This window comes from Rhinolophus ferrumequinum, chromosome 14 (genome assembly GCF_004115265.2).
Source record: "Rhinolophus ferrumequinum isolate MPI-CBG mRhiFer1 chromosome 14, mRhiFer1_v1.p, whole genome shotgun sequence".
Lineage (NCBI taxonomy): Eukaryota > Metazoa > Chordata > Mammalia > Chiroptera > Rhinolophidae > Rhinolophus > Rhinolophus ferrumequinum.
Genome location: NC_046297.1, coordinates 73,219,290 through 73,239,100, shown reverse-complemented (window position 1 = coordinate 73,239,100; position 19,811 = coordinate 73,219,290). Strand labels below are relative to the sequence as shown.

General features: G+C 58.7%; 2 protein-coding genes across 4 annotated transcripts in view; both read left to right on the top strand.

The window, feature by feature from the left end:
• ARHGAP39 (Rho GTPase activating protein 39) overlaps positions 1-17,251 on the top strand; it is a 59,230-nt gene extending 41,979 nt beyond the window's left edge. For 2 of the 3 annotated variants that reach the window (XM_033126230.1, XM_033126231.1), the window contains exons 5-12: positions 1,045-2,413; positions 3,460-4,021; positions 10,113-10,205; positions 12,976-13,049; positions 14,085-14,284; positions 14,936-15,027; positions 15,456-15,625; positions 15,754-17,251. In XM_033126230.1, the coding sequence (XP_032982121.1) occupies positions 1,045-2,413; positions 3,460-4,021; positions 10,113-10,205; positions 12,976-13,049; positions 14,085-14,284; positions 14,936-15,027; positions 15,456-15,625; positions 15,754-15,948 (2,755 nt within the window). In that variant the 3' untranslated portion in view covers positions 15,949-17,251. The remainder of the gene's footprint in view (positions 1-1,044; positions 2,414-3,459; positions 4,022-10,112; positions 10,206-12,975; positions 13,050-14,084; positions 14,285-14,935; positions 15,028-15,455; positions 15,626-15,753) is intronic. The other variant, XM_033126232.1, reaches the window with a different exon arrangement.
• Positions 17,252-17,658: 407 nt separating this feature from the next.
• Positions 17,659-19,693, top strand: C14H8orf82 (chromosome 14 C8orf82 homolog). Its single transcript, XM_033126355.1, has 3 exons — positions 17,659-18,198; positions 18,789-18,837; positions 19,103-19,693. Exons 1-3 carry the CDS (start codon positions 18,037-18,039, stop codon positions 19,546-19,548), a joined length of 657 nt encoding a protein of 218 aa, XP_032982246.1. The 5' UTR covers positions 17,659-18,036; the 3' UTR covers positions 19,549-19,693.
• Positions 19,694-19,811: the final 118 nt, after the last annotated feature.

Here is a 19,811-nt window from a genome sequence, read left to right as displayed (position 1 = left end):
AGGTGAGCCCTGCTCATCTCTCCTGAACTCCAGGTCTGGTCCCTGAGTGGGTGGTGCTGCTGTGGGTCATGGGACGTGGGATGCTGTGCTGCCCTCGGGCAGGCAGAGCGCAGTGTGGGTCTTGAATCTGAGTGTCTTGCCAGCAGCGCCCAGGGGCAGTATTGCCCGTGTTGTCTCTGAGCCAGTGAGGCTCAGAAAAGGCAGAGGTCAGCATGGCCCCCTGCTGGGTGGAGGGGCCCAGGATTCGTGTCCCTCGATTCCCAAGGGTCCTGGCTGCCCTTAGTCTGAGTCGGGGTTTTGCAGGCAGTGTGGGGCAGTCCTGTCGTCTCCCTCCAGGCGCAGAGTGCTAACTGTGAGGGCACTTAGAGGGTTTCTGGAGCTCATGGGAGCCTCTGGTTCAGAGATGCATACAAGTGCACTGGGCACAGCGGTCTCCTGCCACAGGAGCAGGAGCTGGCCACCTGAGGGTCTGAGCTGGGCGCGAGGCCTGCAGGAAGTGTGCCTGTGGAGTCCAGTCTGAGGCCTCTCGTGGGAGGTCCCAGCTCTCCGTTGTAGAAATAGTTCTGTCTTCGTGCTGTGCTGGGACCAGAGCAGACACCCATGGACAGGCCCTTGCTGGGAGTGTCATGATGGGCAGCAATCCAGGTGGGGGCCTGGGAGGAGCTCCCTGGGGGGAAGGCTACAGGGCTGAGTCAGGAGGTATGTGACGGGAGCTCCCAAGGCAGCAGAGCAGCTACTCCAGGCTGCACTGCCCAGGACTCAGGGCCCCTGCAATGAAGGGTACACAGGTCGTTTACCGGGAGCCCTCTGGCCATTTCCAGGTCCCCCCACAGGCTGCAACCCCCATGGGGGGGTTGAGGAAGAGGAGAAATGACCGGGCCCTCTGGGCCCTGACTTCAGACACCCCTGCGGCCAGGGCAGGGGGGTAGTGGGTCTAGGCTGGCAGTGGAGTCAGACTTCTGCCTCCCCCAGGTAACCTGTTCCCACCCCCCCCAGGACCTCCCCACCTGGTAACCTGTGCCTGTCACACCCCCCCCCCACCAGGACCTCCTCCCTCCGGTGGAACTCGGGCACCAAGGAGCGTGTGCTCATCAAAGTTGCCGACAGGGAGCCCAGCTTCCTCTCCCCCCAGGGCAATGGGTACCCCCTGGACAGCCAGCCTGGAGGCCGCTCCCGCAGACCCTCAGGTGGGCAGCATTCGCCCAGCCTGCAGACATTTGCTCCCGACACAGATGGCCCCATCTTCTTCCCAGAGCGGAGGCCATCACCCTTCCTGAAGAGGGTTGAGCTGGGAAGCTGCTCCCCGCTGCTGGCCCAGCCCCGCAAGCCTGCCAGCGATTCGCAGCCTTCCTCCCCGCGCTACGCCTATGAACCCCCCCTGTACGAGGAGCCCCCCATCGAGTACCAGGCCCCCATCTACGACGAGCCCCCCATGGACGTGCAGTATGAGGCTAGCGGGGCCTGCCAGGCCGGCTCACCCCAGCGGTCTCCAGTCCGGAAGCCACTGGCCTTCCCTCAGTCGCCCAAGCAGGCCTCCGCCTCGCCCTTCCAGCAACTGGTGCTCACCCGGCAGAAGTGCCCGGAGCGCTTCCTGAGCCTGGAGTACAGCCCCGCTGGCAAGGAGTACGTGCGGCAGCTGGTGTACGTGGAGCAGGCCGGCTCGAGCCCCAGGCTGCGGGCAGGCCCCCGGCACAAGTACGCGCCCAACCCCAGCGGTGGCTCGCTCTCCCTGCAGCCTAGCCCCTGCCTGCTGCGGGACCAACGCCTGGGGGTCACATCTGGGGACTACAGCAGCATGGAGGGGCCCGAGCTGCGGCACGCCCTTCCGCCCACGCAGCTCCCCCAGGCTCAGGACGACGCCATGTCCTGGTCCAGCCAGCAGGATACCATGTCCTCGACAGGCTACTCGCCTGGCACCCGCAAGAGGAAGAGCAGGAACCCCTCCCTGTGTCACGCCCCCAGCGCCTCGTCCACCGACAGCCCTGGGGACCGCGACCTGCTGGAGCAGTCCCTGGCCGAAGAGCGGCCCGCATGTGGGCCCAGCCTGGCCCCAACGCGCCCCGAGGCCAAGGCCGGCGAGGCAGATGGGGCGCGGGGTGGGGCTGAGCCCTTCCTGGCGCATGCGCGGCTGGCCTGGGAGGCGCAGCAGGCCCACTTCCACATGAAGCAGCGGGGCAGCTGGGACTCGCAGCAGGACGGCTCGGGCTACGAGAGCGATGGGGCAGTGCCGCTCCCCATGCCTGGGCCCGTGGTGCGTGCCTTCAGCGAGGATGAGGCACTGGCCCAGCAGGAGAGCAAGCACTGGCAGAGGGGCGCCCTGGAGAGGCTTGCCTTCCCCCAGATCCTGCTCGAGAAGAGCGTCTCTGTGCAGACCAACCTGGCCTCCCCGGAGCCCTACCTCCACCCCTCGCAGGTAGGTGTGCGCAGCCTGTTCGTAGGGGTGGGGCAGGCGGTGGTCCCCAGTGGAGGTGCCGACAGGCAGCCAGTGCCCCCCCAGGGGCCCCACCAGGGCAGGGCATCTGCAGTGAGGCCCGGCTGGGTGCTGGCAAGTCACCTGGGGGTCGGGCTGTGCCCTGATTCCACACCATGGAGGCAGGGGAGGTGGGCAGGCAGCTTTCCTCCACAGCCCCTGAGCCTCTTCTCCCACCTGTGAATGGGCTCTCAGGTGGCTCCCACACACAGGGAGGGCCAGAATGCACTCAGCGGGTCCCAAGTGGCTCCCAGGACCTCAGGGTGCAGCTGGGGCTGAAGCAGAGGCTCACCTGATGTGCCCTTCCTGGGCAGCACCAGGCATAGCCAGTGGCTAGGCGTTTATGTCCGGGTGGCATGCCAGGAACATTGTGCCCAGGACTCGGTGTGGGTGGATGCTCTGGTTCTCACCTCTTGACCCCTGACCTTTGACACTAGTCTACTTTATGAAGCCACAGCGGAGTTTCTGCTCTGGCATCCAGTGTCAGTCTCTTCCTGTCCACTCCCCACCCTGCCAGGGAAGATGTGCACGAGGACCCACTGTCCCAATGACAGGGCCATCTTAGTGTCCCTCCAGGCTGGAGAGCTCAGAGCACGTTTCTGTCCACGGCTTGTAACACAGGAGAACAGCAGACAGGAAGAGGCTTCCTTCCGCCCCCAGACCTGCACAGGTCCCCTAACCCTTGGTTTTGGGAGCAAGGAGGGCACCTCCTGGAGGTCGCACCCCCAGGACAAAGGTGATTAGGTGGGCCTCTCTGGGTCCCTGACCCAGCCTTGCAGGAGGGTGCTAGCCCGTCTGTGCGGCAGACAGAACAAGATGGGGCACAGAGCTGGGAAGGTAGGCCTGGCCCCACCCAGGGATGACCAGCAAGTGCCGCTTCCCTGCCTGACAGCCCTGCCCGTACCCTGGGGCAGCAGGGCAGCCATGCCTGTCCCCTGGCTGGGTCATGGAGGGCCGCCATCCCCTCACGGCCCCTCTGTCCCCCCCAGTCTGAGGACCTCGGCACCTGTGCCCAGTTTGAGAGCGGCCGACAGACCCGCAGCGTGATGCCCAGCGCCAGCTGTGTGTTCCCGACGTTCACTCTGCGCAAGCCGTCCTCAGAGACGGACATCGAAAACTGGGCCTCCAAGCACTTCAACAAGCACACGCAGGGCCTGTTCCGGCGCAAAGTGTCCATCGCCAACATGCTGGCCTGGAGCAGCGAGCCCATCAAGAAGCCCATGATCGTGACCAGCGACCGCCACGTGAAGAAGGAAGCCTGCGAGATCTTTAAGCTCATCCAGATGTACATGGGTGACCGGCGCGCCAAAGCGGACCCGCTGCACGTGGCCCTGGAGATCGCCACCAAGGGCTGGAGCGTGCAGGGCCTGCGAGACGAGCTCTACATCCAGCTGTGCCGGCAGACCACCGAGAACTTCCGCCTGGAGAGCCTGGCCCGTGGCTGGGAGCTCATGGCCATCTGCCTGGCCTTCTTCCCACCCACGCCGAAGTTCCACTCCTACCTGGAGGGCTACATCTACCGACACATGGACCCGGTCAACGACACCAAAGGTAAGCCTGGCACGCGGCCCGTGGCCCCCACCATGGCTCTGCCTCCAGCCAGCAAGGGCCGGGCCAGAGCTACCAGGTACGTGCGGATAGATGCAGCACCTCCAAGCAGACACATGCGTCCCTTGAGGGCCACATCCTGGGTCTCCACTGGGACGTGGGAGTCCTTGGGGAGCCTTTCTTTTGGCACCGAGGCCCTGAGTCTCTGGCCACAGGCCAACAGGTGGGAGCCAGGACGAGGACGCATGGCATCCACGTCTCAGCCTGCCAGTGTCCACTCTGCTCCAAGGACACTGGGCAATTGCCCTGCCTGACGAGGCAATGAGGCCACAGTCTGCCCATTTGCTCTTACTGCACTCGCTTTCAGCTCTCCTGCAGCCTGGGGGTGTTCCTGAGAGCAGGGAGGTCGTGGTGACAGCTGCGTAGAGTGGCCCAGCAGTGGGTTTGGGAAGTCCAACAGGCTGCCGGGGTGCTGTAGGCCACATGGGTTCTGAGCTGCCCCAAGGGGTCAGAGGTTAGGACCAGCAGAGGTGGCCACCTGCTGACAACTTCCTGGCGCCAGGTGCAGGACCAGCTTCTGCCCTGGGCTCCTGAAGGCCACACCTCGGGTTCATCTGGGCCCAGGCCTGGCCTGCTCGAGGGAGGACTCAGTGCCATGGTTGTGCCAACCAAGCAGCTGCCTGAGTCCTGGGCCCGGCAAAGTAAGCATGGGACAGGACCCGAAAGAGCGCCTGTGTCTGCAGCACACCATCTGCCACACCAGTGGTCATGGGTATACATAGAGCACAGCCGTGGAACCAGCATCTGTACACACGTGTGAAAACACACACGCACACACACTCACATGCTCACCTCGGCCATGCAGGTCAGACATGCCGTAGCCTGCTCTGCAGGAGTGACCATGCACCCTGTCAGGCGGGGCCTTGCCCAGCCCAGGTGTGGTAGGCCAGGGCGTGTGTTCACAGTGATGGGGTCGCAGGGCAGTGTTCGGTCCCAGGGAAGGGGCATTGAGTACAGCACCATCCAGTATGTCAGCCATTTGGGAGCAGATCTTAAAAGCCATAATACGTTCAGCCATGCATGCAGTTTTTGAAGCAGAATCACCTACCACAGCAGACAGGTCTCTCCAGGCAGCTCCTGCCACATGCACACACAGATTGGCAGGCAGCCTGGCTCTGCCTGCTCTTCTCAGGCCTTTCCAGGAGAAGGTAGGCTCCCGATGGCTTCTGGTTCACCTCAGCTTCTTCCTAAGGCCTTGCAATGTCACTGCCTTGAGCTGGAGGCTTGGAAGAGTGTGCATGCAGCCTGCAGGTCCCCAGGGAGAGCTTGCAGAGTGTAAAAGGTGAGTGAGCAGTGTCCTGGGGTTGGAGGCTCTCAGAGCCGTTCCTACCGGCCAGGGCTTCTATGGCGATCTTGGCTTGCAGGCCCTAAGCGGGGCCCAGCAGGACACTGTCTTGGCACAGAAATTTGTGTGCCTTTGTTCTAGCATTTGTGCTGTGGGAGCCTGGCCGGCGTGTAAGAGGGACTCAGGGCAGCCTAGGCAGCCATGGCTGACCGAGGCCGGGTGGTCTCAGAGCGCCGTGTGATCTGGGACCATAGAGGAAGATGGGTTTCTGTGGTAACGCAGGCAAAGACCCATGTCTGGACTGTGGTAGCTGGTCTCACATCTGTGGCATGGGGCTGTCCCCCCAACCAGAAGCCTGTCCCCAGCCCTGAGACCCGCTCCCAAGTGGGCGTGTGCTGCAGGCCCCGCTCAGCACTGAGCCCTCAGGAGAGGCCTTGTGCTCCCTCCCACTGGGCCGTGTCAAGAACGTGGGTGCTGGCTGCTGATCAGAAAGGCAGGCCCTTCTGCCCCAGACGATGGAGCCTGTGCTTAGAAAAGGAAACTGCAGCTTGTCTTGGGAATGCCGGTGAGGGCAGAGCTGAGCCTGCCCTGTCGGGCACCTCATTCTGAACCGTGCTTCCAGCCTCCGCTTCCAAAGCTTTTGATTCATCTGCCAGCTTGTGTGTGACATCTGTGTGGTCACCACCCTGCAGGACTAAGGTTACGTGGTGAACCCTGCTTCATGTGCCCCCCACCCCTCAGCCTCGTCTCACACGTGGTCACAGTGCTCTGCCAGCCCCCAAGGTGACTTCACTGCTTATCTTCCCCAGACCCCCCTCAGCAGGCTCTCACAGACATTGTTTGGTGGTGGGCACAGCAGCCAGCAGCTCCGCCATCTGCTCTGCAAAGGAGCATGGTGAGGGCTGCAGACCGTGGGGCTTCCATTCACTGCCGTGCGTCTCCTGCATTCACACCTCAGCAGCACTTATTGGCTTCCAGGTAGAGACCGTACATCAAACACATGCATTTAATCGGACTTAATCTTGAACTCCTGCTAAAAGAACAGTGAAGGAATTTATAAAAGGCAAAAAAACAAAAGTCACAAAGGAATGTAAAATAATGCAGCCACTGTGAAAAACAATGGCAATTCTTTAAAAAATTAGACATAGAATTACCATAAGATCCAGCAGTTTTTCTGGATGCATACCCAAAAGAATTGAAAGCAGAGACATGAACAGGTATTTACATACCCATGTACACAGCAGTATATTCATAGTAGCCAGGAGGTAGAAGCAGTCCATCGAAAGGTGAATGGATGAACAAAATGTGTTTACGCACAATGGAACATCATTCAAGCCTAAACAAGGGAGGAAATTCTGACACAGGCTACCACGTGGATGAACCTTGAGGACATTATGCTGAGTGAAAGAACCCATCACAGAAAACCAAATACTCTGTGCATCCACTCATTTGACGCCCCCAGAGGAGTCAGATTCATAGAGACAGAATGTAGTAAAACTGTATTTACCATGGGTTAGGGGCGGGGAGAAATGGAGAGTTGTTTAATGCTACAGAATTTCAACTTGGGATGCTGAAAAAGTTCTGGAGACAGTTGGAGGTGATTGTTGTGCAACAATGTAAGTGAACTTAATGCCACTGAACTGCATGATCAAATATAATGAAAATGGTAAATTTTATGTTATGTATATTTCACCACAATTTTAAAAAAAATGAAACGGACAAGGAGGAGGAAGAACTATGTTTTGGAAGCTGAGAAGCCCATGGACAAGTCGCAGAAAACTGACTTGGCAGACCAAGACAGGTGGAGCAGATGGCAGGAAAGCTCAGAAGCCAAAGCAGGTAGCAAATCTTTAAAAGCTCAGTGGTGGGTGGAACCACTACTATTCCTCTAACAATGGTTTGGGAAGGAGGTGACCTTGAAGATGAAAGCAAAAGGACTAGTTCAAAATCTGTTTACAACAACAACAAAAAACAGCTACAGTGGAGTGACGGAAAGCATAGATTCTGAATCCAGGGCATTTGGACTCAAATCCAAGCCACATTTTCAAAATAGACCATATTCTGAGCCTTAGAAATCTCAATAAATGTTAAAGAATGTAAATCATAGAAAGTGTGTTCTCTAACTACAAGGAATTAAATTAGCAATCAGTAACATGAAGATATCTGAAAAATCCCACAGTATTTGTACTGCTGAATGACCCATGGGTCAAATAAAAATCAAAAGGGAAATTAGAAAGTATTTTAAACTGAAAGAATATGAAAACAAAACATTCTTTGTAGGATGCAGCCAAAGCAGTTCTTAGAGGGACATTTATAGCGCATAGAAAAATGTGTTAGAAAAATAAGATCTGAAATCAATGACCTCAGCTTCTACTTTAAGAAATTTTTTTAAAAAGTAAGTTATGTCAAAAATAAGCAGAAGAAAGGAATAAGATCGGAGTAGATAACAGTCAAAGAGAACATAGAAAAATCAATGAAATAAAATGATGATTCTTTGAGAAGACCAATAAAATTGATATACCTCAAGCTAGACTGATCATGACAAAAATAGAGAAGACAAGAATTACCAACATCAAGAATGGCAGACGCTATTACTACAGATTCAACAGATGTTAAAAGCATAATAAGAAAATGTTATGAACAACTTTATGCCAATAAACTTGACAATTTAAAGGAAATTGACAAATTCCTTGAAAGATACAAACTACCAAAGATCACTCAAACATCCAGAAGAATCATATATCTATTAAAGAAATTTGACATTTAAAAACTTTTCTACAAAAAATTCAAGGCCCAAATGGTGAATTCTACCAAACATTTTTATTGTTTGTTTAGCAATTCTTTACAAACTCATCCTGAAAATTGAAGTAGAGGGAATATTTCCCAATTCATTCTATTCCAGAAGCAGAAAAGAGCATTACAAGAAAGAAAAGCGCAGACCCTATCCTTCATGAACATAGAGCAAAAATTGTTAACAGTATTTTAGCAAATTGAATCCAACAGTATATAAAAAGATAATTCATCTTGAATAGATGGGGTTTATTCATTAAGTCAAAGGTTGGTTTAACATTCAATTGTCAGTTGTAATTTGAACCATTAACAGAGTAAAAAAGGAAAACCATATGATCATCTCAAATGTAGAAGCAGCATTTGACAAAACCAAAATGTAAAACCGAAAACAAACTTTTAGAATAAAACATAGAAAATCATTGTTTTCTTGAGTTAGGCAGTTTTTATATATGATACTAAAAGCACTGCCTATAAGAGAAAAACACTGATAAATTTGGCTTAGTCAAAATTAAATCTGCTCTTAAAAAGGCACTGCTAAGAGAATGAGAAGATAAGCCAGTTAAGATAAAGCAGATAGGCACGGAGAGGAGTCTGGAGGGATCCGTGTGGTGATGGCTTAGAGCGGGAGGCATCAGCATGGAAACACTTGCGATGTGTGTGCAGGGGCCAGTACACACGTGACTTTCCTGGCGCTCTCTGTCAGCCCAGGAGCAGTGAGCACACCTGACACCCAGATCTTGGTTTCTAACCCCTCTTTCTACTAAAAGAACCAGAGCTCCTGGGAGAAACAGCTGCTTCTAGGGCTGGAGCTGTGCCTGAGAGAGACATGCTGGAGGGCGAGGGGATGTCGGGCGAGTGACAGGAGCTCACTGTGCCCAGAGCTGGAGCAATTTGAGTAACAATATAAAGTTATGTTAGATTGTGACCCAAAGTGTAAAACCAATGTCTGTAATTCCATAGCGATGTTAGAGTGCTTAGATGATGATTGATTGATTGATAGATAGATAGATAGATAGATAGATAGATAGATAGATAGACAGATAGACAGATAGTAGAAGGAAGGAAGGAAGGAAAGATAAGATAGGTAGATGGACGGATGATAGGTAGATGATGATAGAAGATAGATGATAATAGAAGATAGATGACAGATAATAGGTAGATAAATAGATGATAGAAGATAAATACATAGATGATAGGTTAATAGGATATAGATGATAGAAGATAAATACATAGATGATAGGTTAATAGGATATAGATAATAGAGATAGATAGATAGATAGATAGATTGATAGATGATAGATAGATAGATAGATATAGATAGATAGATGATAGACAGACAATAGACAAATGTCTGGTGATAGATGGACACATAGGTACATAGCTATCTCCCGCACGCTGTGTAGGTGGCCCACTGTTGGAGGAGTCAGAACTCACTCCACCCTTCGTGTGTACGTGCAAAGTGACTTCCATGTGGAGTCCCCAACGGAGGGGTAACGAAGGGGTCCACATCAACTGCTGTTACTTTTTGCAGACTGGGAGGTGTGCCCGGGCCTCTCTCTCAGTGCCTCCAGCACCAGCTCATTAAAGAAGGGGAGCTGCACCCCTGCCTTTCTGGGGCTCGAGGGTCATGAGCGGACTTCCTGTGTGCAGAAGGACCCCTGGCGCCTCCCCCAGCCACACAGCCAGACATGCTCGCACACACATGCGCACATCTGCGTGGTACACACACGGACCCTGCCTGTCCTCGGGTGTGAGCAGGAGGCAGCCGCTTACAGGGCACTCGCCTGCACCAGCACTCCCAGGTCGGCCCCCAACCCCCAGCTGGGCCTTGGCCAGTGGAATGCAGCAGGGCTGCGGCTGGGGGCTGGCAGGCCTCCTCTCCGCCACCTGTGGGGTTCCTGTGGGCGTGTGTTCCTAGCTTTGTGTTCTGTAGTCCTCATGGCTCTGTTTGCTCCCCAGTGACACAGCACATGAAAGAGCTCCTGGAAAGGAACACTAAGAAGAAGTCCAAGTTGAGAAAGAAACCCAAGCCCTATGTTGAGCAGCCGGATGGTAGGGCCTTTCTGCAGCCCTGGGCTGCGTCTGCACAGCTCTGCTCTCCGGCCTCGGCCGCCTGCCTCTTCTCTAACCACTTCTGGGCTGGGGGTTGGGGGTGGGCACTAACCCACAGGCCTGTGGCCTCCTCCTGAGCTGGCTGGAGGCCCCGGGTCAGTGACCAGTGATATAGTTCCCGGGAGAGGCCACACCTGCCCTGTGCCTTTCTCTGTGGTGCTCAGAACAGTGTCCAATTTGCATGCTGGTTCTCAGTGGGGAGGGGGCCGAGGACTGCTGGGGGCGCCCCAGGTAAGTGCTTCACCTTAAGCCCTGGTGTCACTGGGGCAGGGGCAGAGCCTGGCACTACCTGCCCGAGGATTCTCCGCCTTCCCTGCCAGCCCCACATCCCTGGCTCAGGAGCCCCACTCTGTCCAAGCTCTAGGGAAGCTCTGCCCACCGAAGGCTGTGCCCTCCCTGCTGGGACTACTGGTGGTCCCATGGCTGTCGTCCAACCTGGCTCTGCCCCTCTTCCTCTAAGACCACGATACCTCAGCAGGCAGGAGAAGGGGCAGCTGTGACCCAGGATTCCCAGCTGCCCTTGGGCCACTCTGGTCTGGGATGGGGAAGGCGCTCTGAGCCTCTGCCTGAGCCCATTCCTAAGAGTGGGGCTGTCGCAGAGAGGTGGGGCTGGGGGCACAGCGGGCAGATTCCTCTCGGCCTGGGCTAGGCCGAGCAGGACACTGCAGCTTGAGGTGGTGTTGAGTGGGGAAGAGGACGCTGGACACCTGACCCCCCAAGGTCAGTGCCAAGAAATGGCAGGTTCAGCCACTGCCTCCCCACCTGTCAAAACAGATGGGGCAGTGGGCTGGGAGCAGAGCACTCCACACCACTGAGGGTTTCCCCGGGCTGCCCATGGGCACTGCCTGACCCCCTGGGCATTCAGACACCCATGGTCCTGGCCCAGGAGTCTGCCCATGGCAGCACACGGTGCAAAGGGCTCCAGGCACGCGTGACCCCAGTCCCTGGTCTGCCCACAAAACTGACACCAGCAGCTGCTTTTGCTGGGCCTTCGATGGGCACCAGGCTGCACGGTCAGCCCTTTACAGCACCTGTGACACAGGTGTCGTTCCTGTCCCTGTCCCACAGTGGAGGAAACTCAGGCCCAGAATGGCTGCCTCTGGCCATTAGCAGCCAGGAGGCTGCAGGCACAGCCTTTTCAGATTACAGCCTGCTGGAGACGCAGGTCAGGGCATGTCTCCCCAGTCGTCCCCACGATGAGGGACAGGAGGCTCTTGCCCGAGGGGTCGGTGGGCACAACCCCAGTGTGAGGTAGAGCGAGTCCTTCTGCAAGGTACTCCCTGGGCTCCCAGGGGTCAGAGCACAGCCTGGGTCCCACTGCTCAAGCACCATCCATTCTCCCCAAAGCAAGAGCACCCCCAGAAGGGCCTCGTCGGCCTATGGCAGATGGTAACAGGTACTGTGTTCCCAGCTAGTTGATCAGAGGCTGCATCTGGGACTCTGCCAGGTATCTATGGGTCTCCACGGACCTGAAACATTTTCCAGGGTTTAAACATCTGTGAGAAATGTTTGGTTTTTATTTTGATTACTCCAAAAAATCCCCTTACCAGTTATAACAGCAGAACTATTTTGTGAAAGTTAGAAATGAGATTTTCACAGACTAAGACATATTTGTGTTCTGCACACTGGGGTCCAAGGATCCCCATGTCCTCAGACATCCAGAAGAAACTGCTTCCTTTCCGAGAAGATTTGTGCAATTGGGTTTGAGGCCTGGGTCGGCCCCGCCCTGGCAGACAGCTGGCACATGGGCAGGCGGGCCCAACAGGGGCAGAGCCTTGAAAGGGTCTGTCTTGAGCCTGCACGTGTCCAGCCCTCTGTCTGTCTGTCCCTTGGTCTATGGATGCGGCCCGATGGCTCCTCTATGTTTGGCCTCAGTGTATTCTCTGGCTTGTTGTTGCTTCCTCTTCCCTTCCTTTCCCTGGGCCAGCAAAAATGCTCCATACATTTCAGACCCCGCCCTGTGGCGTCTCCTCTCCCCTCATCCCTGTATCTGGACAGCCCCCTGGCCAAGGTCCGTGAGGTCCTTGGCCTCAGAATTCTGGCACAGCCGTCTGCCATGACCACCGACTGAACTTCTGCCAGGGGTGAAGTCTTCAAAAGCCCCCAGCCTCAGGCAGAGCCCAAAGGTATTGCCCTCCCAGTGACACCCAAGCTCAGGACACAGGACACCTGTCCACACTTGTCCCTTTCCACCGTGGGCCAGGCCCAGGGCCTCCCTTCCCCTCTCCCCCGCTTCAGGCAGTCCTCAACCAAGCAGGACCATGTGCTGGCCCAGACTGGCCTCTGAATGCCTCCAGGCCTTCTGCACGTGGAAATGACCCTTCTCAGGCACCCAGGGCCAGCTGGGGGAGGAAGCCTGGTGTTCTGAGCCCCTGCGACCCAGGCCCAGCCCCGTCCTGCCTGTGGTTCCTCAGTGTTGACAGTCTCATCCCCAAACTGCCTTTCCTGGATGTGGGGGGTGGGCAGTGCTGGCAGAGGGGTTCCTTCTCCAGCCTGGCTTTTCCGGAGGTGACAGAAGTGCCCCCTTCTCTATGTGGGTTTCTGCTCCAAAGGACAGTCCTGGGGAATGATGGCCCACTGCCCTGGCAAGGGGCTGGCAGGAGCTGCCTCTCCTCATCCCTTTGCTGCTTCCTGCCCCAGCCACGGCTGGCCTGCAGCCCCTGTGCCCCCCACACACACAACAGGCCGACCAGCATCCATTCTTTTCTAGGGGTAGCGATCAGCACGTATGCCAAGTACTGCTACCACAAGCTGCAGAAGGCGGCCCTGACTGGGGCCAAGAAGGTACCAGCTTCTCCCAGGACAGCCAGGCAGGAGAGGGTGGGCTGTTCTGGTGACGCCTAGCAGGGTCTAAAGGGAGGTGGGGGCAGTGCTGTGGGAGCCCACCTGGCAGGCTGGCAGGGATGGCCTCGGGCAGGGGCACACCCCCAGCTCAAGCACCAGTGCAGGCCAAGGGGTGTGCCAGGCCAGGGCACCAGGTCCCGACCTAGTGAGGACGGCAGCGACCCCAGCTGCCCCAGGACTCCCACCATCTGGCTGGTGTGGCTAGGTGCAGAGGGCAGGCCCGGCTCCCAGAGGGGACCCTCACCCCTGGCAGGTGGGCTCAGAAGACCAGCACGTGCTCCTCTGCTCACACTGGGCCCAGACGCATCACAGACCTGCCAGGGATGGGCACCACCCTACAGACAGGTGAGCCGGTCCCAGGTAGGTAGACAGGCAGATGGTTCCAGCAGCACCTTCCACTGCTGCTCTGACACCTGGCAGCGTGGCAGCCACCCCCTCCCACAGCCCATCCCATCCTCCTTGGCCCCATAGAGGACGGGAGGCCTCAGTACACCACACGGCTGGGCCTTTTCCCCTGGTCCGTTGGGACCTGCGGCCATCCTCCCCTCCTGCTGCCTGGACAGTGCAGCATCTGCCCCCCACACACACACCTTTCGACCCGCTGCCCATCCAGGAAGCCCCTGGACCCTCCTGCACTCCTGGAAGACAGCTGCCTCACTGTCCCCGAGCTTGGCGCCCCCTCCCCACCGCCTCACCCCAGAGTGCGTTGCCCCAGCCCTGCCACAAGCAGACTGCACCCACCCCAAGGCCACCTCACGTGATCCCTCTGGCCCTAGGCAGCTCCCAGACTGGCCTACCTAGGAGTCACTCCCACCTGGCTCCCTTGAAACATCAGGATGCTGGTGGTGGCCCAACAGGGAGCTCTGGCGGGTCAGCAACCTGGAGCTCAGGGATGAAGGGAGACAAGGGCGGCCCTCAAAGGGGTGTGGGCAGAGGCGGGCAGTGGGGCCACCAGCACAGCGGCTGTCTCCACAGGGGCTGAGGAAGCCCAACGTGGAGGAGATCCGGCATGCCAAGAACGCCGTGTTCAGCCCGTCCATGTTCGGCAGCGCACTGCAGGACATCATGAACATGCAGAAGGAGCGCTACCCCGACCGCCAGCTGCCCTGGGTGCAGACGCGGCTGTCTGAGGAGGTGCTGGCACTGAACGGCGACCAGACGGAAGGCATCTTCAGGTGCCCCGCCACCTGGGCCCTGGGTGTGGGGCCTCGGGCAGACAGGCCATTGGGCTCCAGGCCTGGGTAGCGGAGTCAGCCAGTACGGCCCTGAACGGCTAGCGTGTGGGTGAGAAGAGGCGCCCTGGAGCTAGTGGAAGAGCCAGGCCACTGTGTGGCCAGGAGAGGCAGGACAGGCAAGGGCCTGCCCTTAGGAGGCAGTTCAGCAGGGTTGTCCCCCTGAATGGCAGCACGCCCAAACCCAGGCAGGACGACTGGCTAGGGACAGTGTCACTGCAGAAATAGTCACCAGGGGCCCGGAGAGCACGGGGACACCAACCGTGGGTAGGGCCTGCGATATGACCTGGAGAGATGTACCAACTCCACCAGTCACCTGTGAGTGGGGATGACAGTCCCTGCCCCATTGGGGGGTGGCACATGGCCAGTCACCTGCTGTCATGACTCACCTACACAGGCCTTAGAAGGACAACTGGGGAAACAGGCTGGTGTGTCTGGGCCTCCGTGGCCCTGCAGAGGAATGCATCTGCTTGGGGCAGGGGCCCCAAGACATACCTCCCTGGTGAGAGGGAAGCCAGTCAGGTCGGAAGGGGATGAGCAGCCCAGACTGGAGGAACTCGGGTTCCTCCCTGATGCCCGCCCTGTGTTCCGCAGAGTTCCTGGGGACATTGATGAAGTGAACGCCCTGAAACTACAGGTGGACCAGTGGAAGGTTCCTACAGGCCTGGAGGACCCCCATGTCCCTGGTGAGCCCCCAGATCCCTGGGTAGCAGGAGCAGGCCTGATCCGTATAGTTCAGACGTTCTGTTCCCAGCCTATTTCCGGCACAGACGTCCCCCTGTCCACTGGACAGCCGCCCCCGGGGTCCTCCCACCATTCTTGCCTACTCACAGCAGCTGCACAGCCCTTCGGAAAAGTCCTTTTGCGCATCAATCCCGGCATAATCCCCCAGGCCTCCAGGAGCAGCCCACCCCCTCAGGTCCAGGAGCTCGCTAGCCTTTGGGCCCGCGCAGCCCACCTTGACCAGAAGGACCCTGTCCAGTCTGGTTCCGGCCACCGGCCCTTCAGGCCGCCTGTTGCCCCTTTCACGCCCTCCGCGCGGTTCAGGCGAGTGCTCCACCGCACCGTGTTCTATGCCCCCGGGCCTGGCTGAACCCCCGTGCTGTGCCCGCAGCGTCGCTGCTGAAGCTGTGGTACCGGGAGCTGGAGGAGCCCCTGATCCCGCACGAGTTCTACGAGCAGTGCATCGCGCACTATGAGAGCCCCGAGGCCGCCGTGGCCGTGGTGCACGCGCTGCCGCGTATCAATCGCCTGGTGCTGTGCTACCTCATCCGCTTTCTCCAGGTGCGCTGAGGGTCCCGCCCCGACCCCGTCCCCGGACCCTGGCCCCGCCTCTCGCCCCGCCCACGTCCCACCCAATCCGGGGCGCTCCCTACGCCGCGCCCGAGCCCACCAGCCGCTGCCCCTCTCAGGTGTTCGTGCAGCCCGCCAACGTGGCCATCACCAAAATGGACGTCAGCAACCTGGCCATGGTGATGGCGCCCAACTGCCTGCGCTGCCGATCGGACGACCCGCGTGTCATCTTCGAGAACACTCGCAAGGAGATGTCATTCCTGCGCGTGCTCATCCAGCACCTGGACACCAGCTTCATGGAGGGCGTGCTATAGCACGTGGGCCGAGGGACCGAGGGTGGGGACAGAGCCGAAGCTCGGGTGCGCCCGGGCAGGGGAGCACGCGGGGAGGGGGGAGGGAACGCCCCAGCCGCGGAGGTAGCATGCCAGGCTCCGCCCATGCCCGCCCCAGCCCTGGAACCCCCCATCTCCCCCACCCAGGCCTTCGGCCTGAGGGCGCAGCCAGGGCAGAGGGGCTACAGGAAGGGTGCCTCTGGACCCCCGCCTCGTGGCCAGTTCCGTGGGCATTGCCTCCCCACCGCCGGCCGTAGGTCAGCCCCGAGAAAGTGCCTTCTGTTTCCTGGAGCCAAGTGACACTGCCCCTCCCGGGCACCCGAGAGCACACGCCAACCTCCCCAGGGTGAGCTGCCTCCCAGGGGCTCCTGCGCTCAGCCTGGCTCTGGCCTGGGCCCTGCCAGGCTGCCCATCTCTCCCTCGGCCTCGCGGCCTGCAGCTTCCACCCTCTCCAGCCCCTGCCCTCCCATTCCCCCGCCACCTGTGGCCTCCATCGTAGTCACTGCACAGGAGTTTGGGGGCTCCAGGTCACTGGGCTGTCCTCCACCAGAGCCAGGCCCAGCTGGTCCAGGGCCCGGCGGACTATCTGGGTGGGGAGGGGCCCCCAAACCAAAGTCCTCTGGGGGTCAGGGTTGGGCAGGCATTCTTGGGGCAGGGTGGGGGAGGGGCGAGAGTATTTTTTCTTGGTGTGACTATAAATTCAGAATCTGTCCTGCACCCTAACCCGCCTGTGTATAGACATATAAATAGTGAAAGATATAAGAACTAAATTTGCTAATGACATAGTTTTAACCCAAATGCTATTTATCTCCGAGCCGTACTAGCCCGTCCTCTGTGCAGAGCGAGTTGCTATCATTCCTTTATTTTCTTCTCCACTTTCTTGGCGTCCGACCAAAAACCGAACCTTGCTCCATCCCCACTCAGGAACTGCAGCAGATGAGCAGGAAGGAGCCGAGCTGGGGGGCCAGAGGGCGTCCAGGACTGCCCTTCCTGCAGGCCAGAACTGGGGGAGGGGGTACCAAGACTCTCAGTTTGTACATTTTCCACTTTGGAATTTTGAGTTCCAATTATAAAACTTAATTTCTCCCCAGTTTTTATATATATATATTTTTTAGAGTTGAGTTTTTATTTATTAAAAAAAAAAAGCCCAGCCGTGCAGAGGCCCCAGGTGACCCTGGGGGTGCGTCCTAGTCAGGTGGTCTCAGGGCCTGGCCCAGGAAGGCCTGGCCACAGACTGACAGGTGACAACTCTTTGTGTGAATAAAGTACATATGGAAACTTTCGAGCCATGGTCGCTGCCTGTTTTCTCCCATGGCTACAGGAGTCTAGTCGGGGGTTGGGCCACTTACCACAGTGGGTAACCGGTTGCTGATACGGACATCTGGATGGATCGGTCAGGGGAGAACGTGAAAAGCGGCCAGCAGGAGTTAGGACGGAGAAGAGAGAGGGGCGAAGGTGGGGTGGAGTAAAAGACAAAGGCTGCTTCCGGAGGTGCTGGGCCAGGAAGGAGGCTCCAGGTAGGTGCGCAAGCTGCGAGGCCGCTCCGGGCCGTCTGCCGCCACCTGGGGTATTGGATATGACCCTGATTGCCCGGGGAGGTGGGCTTTTTCTGACCCGCCCTTACCCCAGCCTGGCATAAGCATCGAGGCAGTATTTATTCACCACTTTATTCAGCACATAGTTGGACCCGCAACTGCCGCAACGAGCTGTCTGCCCAGCGGATGGGGGAGGAGACAGGCAAGTGCAAGTACCTCGCCGACGTGCTGGTGACCAGCCTCTGAAGGCAGAGGGACAGAGTCCGCGCGCTCCCGAGCCCCGTCCCCAGCCCGTCTCCAACTTCATGAACCCACCTGCACCCACGTCTCACGCACTCCGCCGTCAGGCGGCCCTATCCCCAGCCCGACGGCAGGGTGGGCCCCCGGGAATCCGGGAAACCGGCGCGGAAAAGCCGGGGCAAACTCCACGGCCGTCGCCGGAACCCAAAGTGCAAGGGCTCCACTGCAGGGGGACGCGTGTTCGCGCAACACCTCCGTCACGTGACCTAACGGCCGCTTCCGGCGCCAGACAAGTATGTGGCCGGCGTGCGGAGCGCTCCGGGCCTGGGCACTGCCCTTGGCGAGGTCCCCCAGGGTCCGGGCCTGCGGTGGGATCAGGGGCGTCTCCTATACTCAGGGCCAGAGCCCCGAGTCCCGCACACGCGAGTACTTTTATTACGTGGATCATCAGGGCCAGGTGGGTTGGGGGCGGGGCTGGAGAGGGCCCCTGCGGAGGGGCGGGCCGGAAGGGTGGGCTGGGTCTCCAAGGTAAGTGGACCTGGCTCTGCTGAGCTAGGGGAGCGCTCAGGAGACTGTGGCGCCCGTCCGCAGCTCAAGAGGGTCGGTTCCCCCAGCTGTCTACCTTACACACGCCCCGCGCGCTCTGCATCCCCAGTTCTTCGCCCACCCTTCGGCCACCAGCCCTGGGATGCCCCGCCTGCTTTGGAAGCCCTGGCGGGGGCAACCGCCATTTCTAAAAGAAGCAAGTCAGATAGCCTCCACAAAGGAGGTGGCAATCAGATTATAAACTTAAAAAGAAGGAAGAGGCACGGGAATGGCATGGCACCTCAGTGAAACTGTGCACGAGGAAGCACAGCCAGGGGTTGGGAGCAGATACGGGCGTGTCGGCAGGGCACCCAGGTTTACCTTCTGCACGCCTCTCTCGGCACGATGTGCAGACGAACAAGGAAAACGGACACTGGCCCGAGCTCAGGCCTACCTGGACCGCCCCGCCTTGGGGCGCTTCCAGCTAGGACTCATGGGGCCACGGCTTATCCCTGTCTACAGCTTTTCCTGGATGACTCCAAAATGAAGAATTTCATCACCTGTTTCAAAGGTACTATTGCGCCCTCCTTCCCTCACCTTCCTTATCCCTTCCGAGAAGGCCCTGGAGGACTCCGCTCCCCAACCCCACCCGCAGCAGGGGAATGGGTATCCTAAGCTCAAGAACCCCGCTATCTAGGGGAAACCAGGGCGGCCCTCCGACAGCCGGTGCCGGCCCTTGGCGTGGCCAAGGGCGAGCCGTTTGTCTGGAGGAACAGGGCCCGAGGATCTCGGGCTCCTGGCATTGTGAGCGCCCTTGTCCACCCTTACTCCCACAGACCCACAGTTCCTGGTCACCTTCTTCTCCCGTCTGAGACGAAACCGCAGCGGGCGCTACGAGGCCTCTTTCCCCTTCCTCTCGCCCTGCGGCAGGGAGCGCAACTTCCTGCGCTGCGAGGACCAGCCAGTGGTCTTCACTCATCTGCTGGCGGCGGGCCCCGGGGCCCCGCGCCTCTCCTACTGCGGCGGCGGGGAGGCCCTGGCCGTGCCCTTCGAGCCTGCGCGCCTGCTGCCCCTGGCCGCCAATGGGCGCCTCTACCACCCCGCGCCAGAGCGCGCGGGCGGCGTGGGTCTGGTGCGCTCCGCCCTGGCCTTCGAGCTCAGTGCTTGCTTTGAGTACGCCCCCGGCGTGTCCGCGCTGCCCTCGCACGTTCGCTGGGAGGGCCGCCGCCTCGCCCTCACCATGGACCTGGCCCCACTGCTTCTCGCCTCCCCGCAGCCCTAAGCGTCAGACGAACGGCTGCGGGCACCCCCGGACCCACCGCCCATCCCGCGACCCCGCCGCTGCTCCCGCATCTCCTGCCCACGTCGTTGCGCACGCGCCACTCGGAGAGCGCGCTGGCCCAGTGCGCGTGCGCAGCTGAGGGCCACCTCAGCCCCGCCCCGCCCGGCGCTGTCCGAGGTGCTGCCGCTGCCCGGGGGCACCTACAGACGGCGCGGAGAGGCGGGGTCACGGGCACTTGTACTCCCCACACCCTGGGCCTGGGG